A 15,489-nucleotide genomic window follows, 5' to 3' on the forward strand; every position below is an offset into this window, starting at 1 on the left:
AAGAAGTAACTTTGTTTCCCAATCAATGACCTATAATGAGCATGAGGAGGTGGGTTATAATGCGTGCTTATGCAATGCGAGCGACATTTCAGTCTCGACTGACATATTCGTGGCGCGTTTACCACTCTTCCAACCCATCACTTCTCCTCGAATGCTCGCATCGAATTTGCAGCACCCTACTTTGTCTTGGAGACGAGAGACTCTGATATCATGATCAAGGACGTCGACCGCCATGGTTGATCTTGTAGTGCTATACCAAATCAGTCAAACAAGTTTCTCTCAGTTCCAAAAGACAGAGACATACGCGGGTGCGAGAGCCCTTGTGCTCATAAGAGCGGCCACAGCCGGCAAACTCACAAACGAATTCGTCTGCGTTGTTCTGTTCATTGTCCTCGGCGACAGTTGGGGTTGGGGAGACGCTCTCACGGGCGGCCCTTTTGCGGGCAGAAGCCATGGCTAGAGGGAGAGCGGTGCGTAAGACGCGACGCGGAGCCGGAACAGAGGTGCTATCAGGAGCGGTAGACGGGGTGGCATCTTGAGCAGGAGCAGGTTGAGAAGCCAGAGCAGGAGCGGGAGTATTTAGCTGAGCAATGAAGGGGACGACCGAGACTGGGGCTGGGGCGGCTGGCTGAAGGGGCTCTGCAGGCTCGGCTTGTTCCAGCATCTTCTGTGAGATCTTGAGTGCCGCGCGCAAGACTTCATCGAAAGGCTTCGCTGCGTCGGTAGAGCACTTCTCGAGCGCTGTCATGACGCTTTGTTCCAGAGAGGGTGCCATTCTATGAAAAATGTTAGAACGGTATCTGACTGTTACCAAGACACGGACTGACATGCGTGGATGAGGTCGCTGCAAGTCGAAAGTGATTTGAAATAGCTAGAGGAGGATGTGAGACTTTGAGGATTGATTGCTTTGAGTTGTGACGGTGGGGGCGGAAGGAAAGAGACGGGAAGTCTGGTCTGGACAAACAAGATTGCGGAGAGCAGTAAACAGAATACACGGTTTGGATGGTGGTGTTGACGGGAAGGAGCGATCTGATGAGGTTTCGAAGTCGATGGACCGATGCCGCAGGGAAGATATGGTCAGTTCACATCTGAAAGCTTGCATTGAGGCATAGCCTGGGTTTGAGAAACCTCTGGGGTCAAGGAAGGAGCGTGTGGGAGAGAAAGAGCCATCAAAGATGCATCAAGAAACATGAAGAGTCGAGGACCACAGATATATGTCTCGCGATCAAATTAGCCTGTCTCGTGGCACTGGTAAGGCCAAGACCATACTAGGTGAACTAAAGCTTAAATAGTTGCGCTGACTGAGGTTGCATGGAGGATGGGTGATGTAGGACGTAGCATAGAAGTTACAGAGAGTGAAATATGGCTGACTAGCGTCTGATATTACGCTGCACAAAATACTGGATACGAGGATTGGCTGTATCCTAGAGAAGCTAAGTGTGATGGCAAGCTAACAATCTAAAAAGAATAGAATAAATATATTACCTAAAGACAAGCTAACTGTCTGTCTGTCTGGTCTCTCTATGCGTGTGTGTGTCGTCAATAACCGTTGACAAATCCTGTCCTCCGATTCCGAGTGAAAGGCAGAGACAAAGTCAAAGCAATCCCCACTAAAACTCCGGTTCATGATATTAACAACATTGAGACCGGGCAGGTTTTGCCATACGCCCCAAGCCTCAGCCTTGGAAGTATGAGCATATAGGTGGTCCAGATACGAATCGCCAGGTTCCCGAGATTAAATTGACGTCTTCGCTACTCAGTCGAGGGCGAGCTATGAGGGGGTCGAGAAGGGCCCGAACCAGAAGGAATTTTTGTCCAGATCAGGGATGCAGTCTATGTGATGTCGACGTTGTTCAAAAGTATCATTGATTCTTCAACGAGCTCATCCGATCAAACCGCCGCTGGGTTTTTGTTCTTCGTTGCTATCCACGGCCATGAGAAGATATCCATAACGGTGTCTGAAGGAGTCTGGGTCCATTTCAGCGGCGAGAGACTCCAAGTCGTTATTGGGCGAGAATAAGACCGCCCAATGCCAAATGTGTCGCAGGCTCCATTTTAGGAGCTGTGGTCGATGCTCGGTTGTACACATGTAGATTGTAGAGTTGATTCCAGTGAAGTTAAGCACCGTTCATCTGTGATCGCAAGAACCTTCAATTTCCTGAGACATTGCATGTCTTTGGATATTGACCGAACATCAGTTGAGTGTTCATCTCAACTTGCTTGTAGTACCCGCTGAAGTGGGATGGAGAATATAGCTGTGATATCGTAAGCCAGTCTTCTGCTCATAGTGTGATTAGCCACCAATCCGCGGTATACCAGATTGCATTATTTGGGATATTCACCGGGAAGTCTTGATACCAGACGAGACCATCTATTCCAATGCGGGGATATCCCTGATGACTTTGAGGCAATTTCTTTTAGTAATTCCATATGACAGAGAAGAAGTCACCGGTCTAAGTTAGATGCTATAGAAGGGGGGGATATTGGGACCGTTGTACTCAGGGCCCGGGGGCGGGAAGTTCAAGATCTGAGGTAAAGGATTTCGGTTGACTTTGTTGTTGCCATGGGATTGATGGGAGCTCAAGGAAGTGGGAAATATAATTTTTTTTGGCGAGACAATTTCCCTATCTCTTTGTATTAATGTAAGCCATAATTACGGGTATCCGTCATGATGCGGCTGCAATATTTTGTGATGCTCCACCGAGGGCCCTGACATGGCTTCATCAGACCTCAGAAGGTTTTCCCGAAGCCAATCCTCGGCCACGTCATAATTTGAACAAGAAGACGCGAAGAGCAGTGCTCAAAAAGGTTTGGTGGGAACTGGTATTTCATCATGTCAAGGGGCTCAAAGAGGTGTCGGACTGTAAGACTCTGTCGAGTAATTGCCATGCAAGCGAATCTGGGAGTCTACTCTGTTCAAGCTCTTCTGTCTTTGGTCACTGAGACTTGATTGATCTTCGCTCGTCGGAGGGCTTCATCTTCGGTCTGAGAGATCTAGCTGTGACGCTTTCGCATGTGCTATGAACAAGTCAGCTCGGTTCGTGATGTGTGTAATTAGGTTGCTGACTCTGTTGAGAGTTCTCTGTCGGCTGTAAGGATGGCCGCACTGGGCGCAACTGAACAGCGTCTGGCTGGGACTGTGATTGCGAGGAAGAGGATGGACATTGACGCCCGGGCTAGGCGCAACAGTGTGCAGGATTGAAGCCTGAGGAGAGGGAGAAAAGCCCTGGTTGGAACGAACCGCCAGGCTGGAAACTTCGGCACTTGAATCGTTGAGTATTTGAGCTAAGGAAATAATCAGCATTGAGTAATTTCATGGCGGCGAGGAGGAGTACTACCTGGGCTGGCTGTGCCCGAGGATTGGTCTTGGACCTGAGCCTCGGCCCGGATTTGACGACCTTCCGTAGAAGAAGAGACCACTTCAGAAGTGTTCGAGGAGGCGAGGGCCGCCTTTACGATGCTGTCGAAGAGCAAGCCAACAAGCTCCCGCCGGAGGTCGTCGCGGTCGGCACCCATGAGGCGTCGGGTCACCTCTCCCCGAGTCAGACCTATGGCAGCCGCCACGTTGTCAGCTTGCTGGCTGATTGTTCTCTCAAGGCTGGTGAGATCCATGATGGCTCTGGTTTGGTTGTCAGTTTCTCTTCTTTTGATGAAAATGATAAAGGAAATGGAAACATACTTCTCTTCTTTGAGGTTTGTTGAATTTTGTGACGCTTTTGTTGGAGAGTTGAAGTTCGAGCAAGAGGGTTTGGAGACCTCTAGTGAGCAAGAGCATGAGGCCGCCTGTGCCCGCCTCACTGCCCATTACCCTCGTAGGTCCATAGAACCTCACTGACTGCGAGTGAGGCTCACGATGCCATGGCCCGCCGCAAAGGCCTCCGAACGGGAAGTCAACAAGACGGCGGGCCCGACTGTTTGTGCCACCTCCTCCCGCCCAAGGGCTTTCGAAACTTCGTGGAAAATCAGTTGAACTTGAACTTGAAACTTCTCCTCTTCAAACCTTGCTTTCTTGAAGCCATCCCTCTCTTCTTCAATCACCATCTCTCGCAGCAGCGAGATACGACGGCCCCCAACACCGACCAGCAAAGTGCGCAACAGGAGTCTGGGCGATGCCATCCCGCCTACTAAAGCTTCTCCCCCATGCCCTTGAGCTTTCTTTCTTGTTTTTCTTGTTTTCTTGTTTTTGTTTTTTTTTTTTGGTGACTGCTTTGAACGAAATTCCGGAATTTTTGAACTGGTTGTTGTTGTTGAAGACGAAGAGGGGGAATAAAGTTGTCGACGTGACGGTAAGAACCAGAGGTATGGGAGCACGGTGGGTCCCCTTCCACGACCGCTCCTGCCTATCCTGCTGCCACCGCCGGCACAACCACCGCCAGCCCTCGGTCGTATTCACCTTTGGCCATCTCACATTCTCGATCATCCCTCCTTTTTGGCAACCAAGTATCCGGTATCTCGCTCCCTTCTCGTGGCAGCCTTCGACCCGGTCACAGCAGGCTTCCTATCTCATCTTTATCCTTCCCTCGCCCGAAGACCCCATCATCCAAGAAATCAGCTTCGAGGTCGACGACTCGGTAAAACTTCTCTAGATCATAGCGAGACGGAAAAGTCCGACGATTCTGAGGATCTCGCGGAAACCCCGTCGGCTAATCTCGGATTCGAGGTGAGAAATCGCGAGCGCCAGGCGCTGAACGAAGACATGTCAGCCGCTACTCCTTCAGAGGCTACCATGGAAGCCACTACCGACTCTGTCATGGAAGAGGGCACTCCAGTCAACGATAATCCGATCCCCATCGATCTCTCGAGCGCTCGCCGAGCCAAGACCCCCGAGGTCGATCCCGCAGGCTCTTCCAGTCTCTCCTCGGCTGCCTCCACTCCTACCAAGCCGGCGTCGGAGCGCCACCGGGCCACTCCCAAGGAACCGAAGCTCATCTCCCACGCAGCGGCAAATAAGCAGCTTCGAGGTCTGATCGTCGCCCACAATGAGACGTCAAGGGAATACAAGAAAGTGTTGGGACTGTACAAACACCTGACCCGCGAAGAGAACGCGATCCCGATAATTCTCGAGGCATGCGTTAGTGCCACCAGCGAATGCCTCGTGCAAGCCATCGAGGATGTTGAGGCGCTTGAGTCTGGCAATCCGCCGAGAAAAATCCCCTACCCGGCCGACATGATTCCCGAGCTTCTTGCCGCCGTCGAGACGGCCGAGGCCGAGAGAAACGAATTCTACGCTGAGAATCGGCGCTTGTTCGTGCAAGTTGCTATTCTAGAGGAGGAGCTCCACGCTCTCAAGGCCAAGGTGAACGTTGCCAAACAAGTTGAGCTTGACGCCAGAACGCGAGAGGGCCTGCCGGTTCTCGCGGCGGCCTGTCAGAGACCTATTGCGCCTTCTGGGCTGCCGGTCGGTACCGGGACTCCGATCAATTCGACACCGGCAGCTGTCCGACGACGGAAACTGACTGGCGAAGCGCCTGCGACATCGCCTGCTTTGCCGGAGAGTATCAGCCAGAATTCGACCGAGCGAAACTTCAGAACGGGAACGTGGACTTTAAGCTTGGATGATCCTCAGACACCCACAAGAAACTCTAGTCGCTGATGATCCAGATGATCTTCCATCTTCCCAGGGAGGGGAAGCTCCCTTTTATAGGCCTTTTTCTCTACGGTTTTGTATGGTTACAGGGTCATCGGGGTTGCAAAGGCGAGTTGTCGTTGATTGTTTGAACAAGCGTTTGTGCATTTCTGACCGGAAAGCAGATGCACCTTACCGATGACTAAGCTTGCCAATAACTCATCGACCACAAGTGCTTGCGGTCAGGCACGATTGCGATTCCCTTCATCGTTTTACCAAACCTGCGCTGGACTGTATGTCATTGCACACGTTCGTGACAGCTTTGCTTAAAACAAACTAACTTATCGGTCACATGGAGTTGTGCCGCTTAAGCCTGAAAGATGATTCGTGGCCCGGTATACCCTAAATTACGACTAAATTTGGCAAATGTATAATCATACGTCCGCGGATCGCGGAGCCGGGGGGACCAGGCACCAAATGTTGCTTGCATGATCTTCCGCCAATGCAGACGCGGCAGCGGGTTGCGCCGCTGACACTTCTCGCAGCATGGTACTATCCAACATGGCATTTTCCCCCGCGTTCTCCAAACTAGGCCGTCTAGACCAGCCGCGCAGCATGCCATTCTGCCAAGCTCGGGGATTCCGGCCACCCATATTGGATCGCATGTGCGGGGATTGAGCCTGGACATTAGCGGCTCTCAGGGAACGATGATGTGTTGGAATAGGAAATGGCAAACGGGATGATGCATGCCACACATCTGGCTTGGTTTGATGCCGTGACTCAGGATACCCCGGGGTCATGTTTGGTATGCATAACTTTTTGCCTTTTGCGCATTCTTGTATGCTATTTCCAGGCGTGATAGCATGGACTACTAACAGTCAATTTCTTGTCTACCCCTTGTCCCTTTTATTTTACTCGTGGCTAACGTTCTCGGAGGAAGAGAAGGAGCCTTTCGTTCGCGGCCAATCTCTCTCTACTGTTCGTCGGATCTCGGCACCACCTTGTCACTAATAATCTTACTCTAAACATGGAACGAACCCATCGCATCCTCACCCGGACGCCCCGAACTGCGGGCACAGCTCGAGCTCGGGACTCTACGCGATCCTAAACCACCATCGACGCCACATCCGTACCGGACCCAACCGGCCGAGCCCCGTTTCCCAGCGTTGTCCCAACCAACGTTTGACGAACGATGGATGGCGCAGCAAAGACACCACTGAATGAAACCGTTAGCTCGGTTATTTCAGATTACCTATCCAGAGTCTGAAGCTCTCAACCGGTCCGCGCACCCCTGTTAAAGATGGCACTTAACATACGAGGTCCACCATTCGAGTCAGCGCCCCTGTCCCCATCGTCTCACTTAGGAAAGCACCTTAGGGAAGGAAGTCGACTTGGCTGCTTATGATCGTGAGAGCTCAGGACATAAGAAGAGGGCGGGCCTGTACCCCGAGTTTCATCTGATGTCCTTTGGTCCTAGCAGGCCTCGGCTTCTCGCATCTTACCAGCCATGTACTTCACATCCCTCGCCGTTGTGGCCGTAAGCCTGGCCTCCATCTCCCCCGCCGCAGCAGACACAACGACCATCATCGACGCCAAATCAAACCGCGGCACGTGGGAGGGATGGGGAACCTCTCTCGCCTGGTGGGCAAACCGCTTCGGCACCCGCGATGACCTCGCCGACATCTTCTTCACCACAAAAACCACCACTTTTCGCGGCGAGGGCCTGCCTGGCCTCGGCTTCAACATTGTCCGCCACAACGCCGGCGCCTGCAGCACGAACAGCATCAATGGCGAGAGTATGGTAGTGTCTAGCAAGATGATGCCGTCCCGGCAGATTGACGGGCACTGGATCGACTACAACAACACCGACCCGGCCTCGTCCGCCTGGAAGTGGGACGTTGACGTGAACCAGCGCACCATGATGCAAAAGGCAAAGACCCGCGGCGCCAACAGGTTCGAGCTCTTCTCCAACTCGCCCATGTGGTGGGCGACCAAGAACCACAACCCTTCGGGTTCCGACGGCGGCGGCGAGAACATCCAGTCGTGGAACCTCCAGCATCACGCTGTCTACATGGCCAACATTGCCAAATACGCCAAGGACAACTGGGGGATCACATTTGAGACCGTCGAGCCGTTCAACGAGCCGTCTGCGAACTGGTGGAAGGCGACCGGTACGCAGGAGGGCTGCCACATCGACGTCGCCACGCAGGCGACCATCATCAACTTCCTCCGCACCGAGCTCAACAGCCGCGGCCTCCAGAGCATGTCCATCTCCGCCTCGGACGAGAATAACTATGACCAGGCCGTCGCCACGCTCGAGAATCTCGGCGACGCCGCCCTCAAGAACGTCTCGCGGATCAACGTCCACGGGTACCAGTACGGCGACGGCGCGCGCGACAAGCTCTACTCGCTCGCCTCGGCACGCGGCCTCCGCCTCTGGAACAGCGAGTACGGCGAGAACGACGCATCGGGCGAGAGGCTCGTGAGCAACCTGCTTCTCGACTTCCGGTGGCTGCGGCCCACGGGCTGGGTGTACTGGCAGGTCCTCGACGGCGGCGGCTGGGGCCTCATTGACGCGGACAACGAGGCCGCCTCGCTGGGGTCGGCGAACCAAAAGTACTTTGTGCTTGCGCAGTTTGCGCGGCACATTCGCGAGGGCATGCAGATCCTGGACGGCGGGGCGGACAACGTGGTGGCGGCGTACGACGCGGCGAATTCGAAGCTCGTGATTGTCGCGGTCAATTGGGGCGCGGCGCAGTACCTCAACTTTGACCTGAGCGGGTTTACGCAGGCGGCGACGAACGGGGCTACGGTCACGCGGTGGAGGACGCAGATTGGGACGGGGGATCGGTATGTGCAGGCGAGCGATACGAAGATGAGTGGGAAGAAGTTTTGGAGTCACTTTGAGAGCAAGATGGTGCAGACGTTTGAGATTCCGAATGTCAAGTTGTGATGTGGTTTGACGGGGAATGGGATGGTTTGTGTTTTGCAATGTTCTTTTTCCTTAGTACATACGAAAGCGGAGGCTATTCACGTTGGTAACGAATAATCCAACCATACTCAAACACAGGGCCCTCAAAAACCAACTGATTGATTTGAAATGGCTTGTTCAGATTCAACATAGGTTTCGATGAGCCTGACAACACAATACCAAGCTGACAGACACCTTGATCTTTCGTCTCAACGCGGCATCATCGGCGTCCGAAATGCCGCCCCTTGAATTTAGATTGACATGCTGGATTAGTACACGTACCCGGCATGCAAGGACAAGGCGACATACGGAGGTGCCGTTCAATTTAAAGTTTCTGCCAAGCCTGCTTAGATATCTGATACCGACTCTAACAAGGATGGATACCTTTAACAGCATCCTCTTATATATAACACAAAAAACTCTAAAAGGGCGGACATCTTCAAGCGACTATTTTTGAAAAGCGTACCAGGGGATGTTTTAATAAGTAAAGTAGACCTGTATATGAATACTGTTGACTAGTTGATATTTCCTGCCTTTTCTTGGCAGTATAGCAGAAACCTTTGAACCGCACCTCCGTCCAGCCTCGAGGTGGGAGGCCGGACGGTCCCATTTTCAAGCCAAGCCCCCGATGGGCTTCAATCACAATGGGCCCTGCTCTTGATGTGCGGTCTTCCGTTATAATCTCCCTTGCAAGTAATTCCATCCCTCGTACACTATGTATATGGAGGAGAAACTTAGTTCCAAAGACCTTGCGCAGATGTGTTTTTTTTTTCTTCTTTTTGTAAAAGACCGGAAATTGGGACGGCGGGGAAGGGGGGACGCTACGAACAAAGTTCTTGCATTGATACCTGCGCTCGCCGTGCGGGCCGAAGATAACGCATTGGTTCTTTCTTTTGATACATTTCTGAATGGCGAGAAATCTTGTCAGTTGATTCTGTGCGTCTGCGTGTTGGGTGATGTGGAGAATTGTTTCCTTACACCCCATTTCATGTCTGGTCGTGGAGGGGTGTATGGGGGTGGTTTGACGACAACGGCGTCGGGTGCGATGGCAGCGGCGGGGCCGGGCACGGCGGCTGCGTCGGCCATGGCACCCAGACGAAGAAGGATGGCGGCGATGAGGAAACTGGGGAGATGCATTCTGGAGGAATTTGAGAGAGAAAAAAAAGAGCGGCTTTGGTTGGAGTTTTGACGATTACGCGTTACGTGGCGGGGCCGGGGTGGAAGCTGTTTAAGAATTCACCGGATGGCGATCAGGGTTGTCGAATTTTGGCTCAGGTTGACTTTCAGCCACATAAGCCCGTCTGAAATTTTTTGCATCAGGAACAAGAACCTCTGTGCCCTTGGATGAATTTTGTCGCGATTTGGATTCAGATTCAGTTCGGCAGATTGAAGCATAGCAAGATCTACTCAGTGCTCACAGCAGAAACGCGTCATTTGGACGACGATGAGTGACTTCTTCCAAAGTCGGTGAGAATGGCCAGACAGAAAACGAAACAGTCCAAAAGTAAATGATCATTCGTACATCCTTTTTCCTGTTGAAGGCTTGTCATTTTGACTCTGAACTCCGCGAAATCTTTGGTTGTTTACCGTTGTGCCTTAAGCCTGAAAGTCTGGGCCCCGTCTTGCTCCTTCAGCGGGACAACTTCAATTCGAACTTTAGGGTGCCAATTCAAGCTCCACCTACCCGACTTGGAAAATTCGTGGGCCACTTCAGAGGGGTTGATTGGGTGTTGATGGAGTCTCGGGCGTGCATGGTCCCAGGACAGCAGGTGGCCGGGGTGCGGCCGATCCCTCGATCAAAGAGGATTCGGATGTCAGTCCACACAGGTGTCCGATCACCTTCGCTTCTAGAGCTCAAATAGCGAGACAAGGCGTGTCAATTTCGACTTAGCGGGACGTTCTCTTCGTGCCAAAAGTTGAGTTGATGGCGAACTGAACTCCGGATGAGTGGACTTTGACAGGTTGCACTTGTTCTACGCAAGAATGTGGGCTAGCCATGGCCGGGTGTCCGAAAGCCCGGGTCTCTACACCAACATCAAATTGAGAAGGTGTCTGAGCTAAGGAATCAAATAATGAAGTTCCTGTACAATCTGGATGCGATTCGTACAGTGAACGATGTTCCGCCCAGTTGTGCTATGCTTCATGATCTTATATTATAGGCGTGGACCCTCTCTATGCAATCGCTATTGCCCTTGGACCACCATCTCAGTCCCTGGTCATTTCTCGTTGTCGTGCCGACTTTAGCATCTTCAATTGTCCCCTACTCCTATTATGGAGCTACTACGGGATTACAGACCAAGTCTCTTCCATATCCAGTGAAAGGCATCAGTTCACTGGCGGTGCGGGTGTCAAAAAGGCTTCACGTTCAAGTAATTTCAACAAGCTTTGACAGAATAAGTATATTGATGACTTCATACAAGTATTAAATCCGTGTCAAGGCGTAATCGTAACCAACTATCCTTATGTGCCCCTTTGAACTCTCTGCCGATGGAAAAGAATATTGCAATAATTGCATTGCGTCATCGATTGACATTCTGCTACCACTGCACATTGGACGAATCCCGTGCTGGTCTCTTGTTCGTTGAAAAAGAAGGTGAAGCAGTGGGTCGCCTGTGTTGCGTAGGCCTAAACACATCTGTAGGAGCTCACTGGAGAGGAGAGGACGGAAATTAGAAATTTGAATAGAGCGCCAACATCTCCAGAGTCTTGAGGCTGAATAGAGAGGGAAATTTTGGCAACTTACTCTTGTCGTTGAAGTTCCATTTGGAATCGGCGAGGTTGTAGATGCCAGGGCTGACAATGTTGACTATGGAAGCCCCCGAGCAGCCATTGTTTCTGTAAATGTGTTAATGGGACCAGACTTCCTTTCATACCAGATCTGTTCATGTATTGATGATGCAGATGAATGACTGGGAAAGAAAGAACTTACTCCCAAATGGTGCAGGACGTTCCCGCATCAGGTCCAAGCGATGAAACCACATCGTTGAAGCCGTTTCCAAGGTTGTCTAGAGAGTAAAATGTTAGTCAAGTCAATCTCATATTACCATCACCACCCATGCACCTATGATGAGGCTTACAGCATTGACCAGTGTTGGAATCCAAGTTCTGGCAGCGGCCAGAGAAGTTGGCGTCGGAGCAAATGTACAAGTGAGTAATCGCCTGGATCGTGCCCTCCTTGGGGTTGCCAACGCTATCGACGGGGATGTTGACGGGTCCGTTGTCTTCGGCGCGAGTGATCACCCCGGCAAGGGCGGCGCTGACCAAGGTGGCGACTGTGAAGATGAACTGCATTGTGGCCTTGGTTCTGTTGAAATTTTGAGAATAATCAATGAAGACGATGCTGGAGAACCTGAGGAGGGGCTGATGATGATGGCTGAGGGTGAAGAGATGATCCTTTGGAATGGACCTGATACAGAGGGGTTAATACACACCTCGAGAATCCGTTATCCACGTCAACTAGCTTCACTGGCTATATTAAAACATCTATTAACATCGTGTACTAACTACTCTGAAGCTTCTCGGCCCATTCCTGACGCCTGCTGCAACGTCGGTGCTGACTTGCGTCTCGTATCTTGGACAGCTTCCTCTCTTGACACCGGCTACAACACCCGGGCTGACTTGCATTCAATAATTGGATCATCGCATGATGAATGGAGTTTGGGATGGAGTCGTGTAGCCTGCTCACGATTCTGTGGCACCTGAGCACCTCTAAGCAGTCTCGCTATGTTCATTAGTCTATGAGTCGTCGGCCCCGCCAGTTGGAAATTTTTTCTACCCTGTACACCTGGCAAATAAAATTTAGACAATATAAATTTTGATTCTCTGTGGAATTCAGGGCATAATTTTTGTTTACGCTACCACACTTCCTGGCTGTCTGACTTTGTCGGTTCCAGTCATCCGAGTTCTAGCAAGACTTCTACATGGGACAGTATGTGCTAGGATTGAGTAGTCGTGAGGAGCGAGATACACGGCTTCCATCCTACATGAGAAGCGGATAAGTAATCACAAATTCACAAAGCAGTTGTTCGTTCCGGAGACGATTATCAGAACAAGCTTTTCGGGAAGGAGTTGATCGTGATTGGCTACTTAGTAGGATATCACGTTGAGAAATATACCAAAAAGGGGTGACGCTGCAACGTTGGTTCACATAAGCAACCACTTATTTCTACACGTGCGGCAACTGACCTCTCATTCTCCTGCATGGCAAGACCGCAAAATTGATGGCTGACGTCCAATGTTACCTTCAGTCGTTCGGGAAGGTCGGTCTAGCCGTGCCGCATGCAAGACCAACACCCGGCATGGGGCGAAAGGATTCAGATCCGAAGAACTATATCGCAAAGAGGCGGGATTGACTGTATGTGAAAGGGTTCAATCGGCTGCATCCTGTCGTCTTAGGTGGGCCCGTATATGTGCGTTGACGAGAACAGGAGCGGGCGGGGAGCGAAACCGCCGACCCAAACTGGCAAGGTTCATGAGTTGTGAAACCCGAATTCGTGCAAGACTGCTTTTCTCACCTGCAGGTTACCACCGCAGGCGAATTACCCGGCCATTTACGAAAAGTCTTGTTTCTGACCAGCCTAGTAGCAGCAATGTGCCTCATACTATTCAGGCAATATGGGAATGATAAGCGACTTATCTAGGCTAGTAAGCACACGGTATTAGGCCACAGTATCTATCCTGCTAGGCAAGCATGATGCAGTGGTCTCACTTCAAGAGAGCCGGCGGAAAGAAACAACCTGAGGTAGGCAATTCCACGTTTATTACGCGCAAAAACTTGGGCATATCCCTGTTTTGAACACCGGTTGATTTCTGTACTCTTCTGACATTCTATCCTTCTTCATGCTTACCTACATAGGGTTTATGTGCATAAATATGCCTTCGTCCGAACAATCTTCCCAGCCTGCATAGTAGACTACACGGATGGACGAGAGAGTTGTCCTTCGTAAGCGGCTTCGAGGCACTCAAATGTAGAAACAAAAGTATGCAAAATAATCAAAAGAGATAATCATCCGCGTGATGCATCCGCCGGTAATCGAAACCGGGTCCCTTGCTAACCAGGTGCTAGAATGGAAGGCAAGGATGATAACCACTACACTACAGATGCGGATGTTGGCATTCGGAGAGCGCCGGAACTGTTGACAGGGAGGAGCAAAAGAACATATATATAGCTCAGATGCCCCGCAACTGTGGCTTTGTTCAAGGCCCACAACGCTCAACTTTGGAGGCCCAAGTTGAGGCATTTCGTTCAGGGGGAACACCCAGATTTGAGGGCGTTAAAAAGTGCACAAAGGTCACAAAGAGGTATACAGTATCTGAGAGATCGCTTCATTTGGTCAAGGAACTTTATCTTATGGATACTTGGGCAAGCAAGTCGAATACTCGATAGTTAGGTCTATGTTCTCTTCAGACCATCAATCCCATTCGGAGGGCGGCTGATCCGCCAAGTCAACCTGGAAAACCCCGCTTGAGAACCTCACAACCAAATTCCTGGCCTCCGTCTCTGGGTCCTCGACATTCCACCGCTCCTTGTCTGTTTCCCACGTAAACTTCGTTATCCGACGGCTCTTGCCATCATCCCCTGCGGGCGCGACCGTGATCTTGCCCAGCGTGAATCTGGTCCAACTCCGGGCAAACACGACGCTCTCCTCGCCGTCCTTCTCGAGGTAGACAATCACCCAACGGTCGTCCATGTCCCGCGGGGTTAATCCCTTCTTCATGCGCTCCCATCCGTCTGGGGAAATGACGCGCGCTTCGTCCCACGGCGATGAGGCCGGCTTCGAAAGCTCCCACTGTGCGTCGTCGCTCATTTTTCTGGTGGCGCTGCGCGTTGCGGGGTCGTACTGTGCAAATTCGGCGAATGTCGCACGTGAAGTGGTGTTTGGAAATCGGCGAGCTGGGCTTTAGGTCGTGAAATCGGCTACGTTGCGCAATGGAAGACTTGAGCGAGGGTTGAACGACATCAAATATATAGAAGCAGATCCAGGAGGCTGCTGCCTGCTCATCCATGTCTTCCCCCTCATTTCTGCCTGCTGATACTGGCGCTTGTCCGCGTGATTTTTTACGAGATTACTCAGACGCTGAAATCCTGTCAGCTTGAGAGAGCTTCTCTGCATCTCGCCTTCATAGTCGGTCAACGACTGCAAAGTTCGGAAATTCGGCTATAGGCTCAGCACTGCGAACTCGATACGTAATATTCTTTCACCAATTCGCAATGCGTAACCAAAGATGAATTCTATGGCTACTGCAGTTCTTCCCAGAACATTGTTCCTTTGTTACGAAATAAGGCCTAGCATCAGCACAGACGAAGACGTCTGCCACGTGCTTTCTCGCGTGGCCCTCATTATCACGCAGTGTATGGACTTGACCTTTTCCTTTGTCCGCTTTGGGTTATTACAAGCCACGTTCTTCCCACTTCATTTGCCCATTGCTTTGTGCTCTAACTCGAGGCATTTTGGAGCAATTGATGCCTATGGTTCACGGCGCACAGGCACATGCTTTGCTCATCAACTTTTCGACTCCTCCAAGAGCCCGATGATCGGCCTGTGGGCTGTTGGCAACGTATTCCATCGATCTCGGGACTCTGCATCTTGCTGCTGGGTCCCAAAATACTTACAGCGGGTAAGCTTTCGGGTTCCTGTTAGCATCTGATCCGTAGATTGTGGGGTCGATGTCAAGGGCGCGATTCTACAGACGAGGCTTGCTGTGCTTTCTAGAAGAGGAATAGCTTTGGAAGCATTCGCCACGATGAATTCTCTTTCAGTCCCAGGAAACGGCCCTAGCTTTCGTGGGCACTACCAGCTCGCAAGGATGGATCTTTTCGTCCTGATTGTCCGGGACTAACGGCGACATCAGAATGTCTCGCTATGGCATCTCTTTGGTTCCCGGAAACCTGGGTTCTCTAGCATCCACAGCTAAGCATCCAGACCTTTCCCAGCACGGCCACGCCAAAGAC

At 51.4% G+C, this 15,489-nt stretch overlaps 6 protein-coding genes across 6 annotated transcripts; 2 read left to right on the forward strand and 4 right to left on the reverse strand.

Moving 5' to 3' along the window:
• Positions 1 to 214: 214 nt before the first annotated feature.
• On the reverse strand, positions 215 to 748 carry CORC01_12579 (uncharacterized protein; the record flags this gene model as incomplete). Its single annotated transcript, XM_022624199.1, has 2 exons — positions 215 to 250; positions 305 to 748. The coding sequence occupies 2 exons, from the start codon at positions 746 to 748 to the stop codon at positions 215 to 217; spliced, it is 480 nt and encodes a 159-aa protein (XP_022469294.1).
• A 3,948-nt stretch (positions 749 to 4,696) lies between these two features.
• CORC01_12580 (uncharacterized protein) lies at positions 4,697 to 5,593 on the forward strand (the record flags this gene model as incomplete). The annotated part of the gene is made up of 1 exon (XM_022624200.1): positions 4,697 to 5,593. One exon carries the CDS (start codon positions 4,697 to 4,699, stop codon positions 5,591 to 5,593), a length of 897 nt encoding a protein of 298 aa, XP_022469295.1.
• A 1,480-nt stretch (positions 5,594 to 7,073) lies between these two features.
• On the forward strand, positions 7,074 to 8,519 carry CORC01_12581 (endo-beta-1,6-galactanase; the record flags this gene model as incomplete). The annotated part of the gene is made up of 1 exon (XM_022624201.1): positions 7,074 to 8,519. The coding sequence occupies one exon, from the start codon at positions 7,074 to 7,076 to the stop codon at positions 8,517 to 8,519; it is 1,446 nt and encodes a 481-aa protein (XP_022469296.1).
• A 942-nt stretch (positions 8,520 to 9,461) lies between these two features.
• CORC01_12582 (uncharacterized protein) lies at positions 9,462 to 9,674 on the reverse strand (the record flags this gene model as incomplete). Its single annotated transcript, XM_022624202.1, has 1 exon — positions 9,462 to 9,674. One exon carries the CDS (start codon positions 9,672 to 9,674, stop codon positions 9,462 to 9,464), a length of 213 nt encoding a protein of 70 aa, XP_022469297.1.
• A 1,488-nt stretch (positions 9,675 to 11,162) lies between these two features.
• Positions 11,163 to 11,828, reverse strand: CORC01_12583 (uncharacterized protein; the record flags this gene model as incomplete). The annotated part of the gene is made up of 4 exons (XM_022624203.1): positions 11,163 to 11,185; positions 11,281 to 11,372; positions 11,467 to 11,542; positions 11,615 to 11,828. 4 exons carry the CDS (start codon positions 11,826 to 11,828, stop codon positions 11,163 to 11,165), a joined length of 405 nt encoding a protein of 134 aa, XP_022469298.1.
• Positions 11,829 to 13,948: 2,120 nt separating this feature from the next.
• On the reverse strand, positions 13,949 to 14,344 carry CORC01_12584 (uncharacterized protein; the record flags this gene model as incomplete). Its single annotated transcript, XM_022624204.1, has 1 exon — positions 13,949 to 14,344. One exon carries the CDS (start codon positions 14,342 to 14,344, stop codon positions 13,949 to 13,951), a length of 396 nt encoding a protein of 131 aa, XP_022469299.1.
• Between the last annotated feature and the right edge of the window lie 1,145 nt (positions 14,345 to 15,489).

This window comes from Colletotrichum orchidophilum (genome assembly GCF_001831195.1).
Source record: "Colletotrichum orchidophilum strain IMI 309357 chromosome Unknown Scaffold_158.1, whole genome shotgun sequence".
NCBI lineage: Eukaryota > Fungi > Ascomycota > Sordariomycetes > Glomerellales > Glomerellaceae > Colletotrichum > Colletotrichum orchidophilum.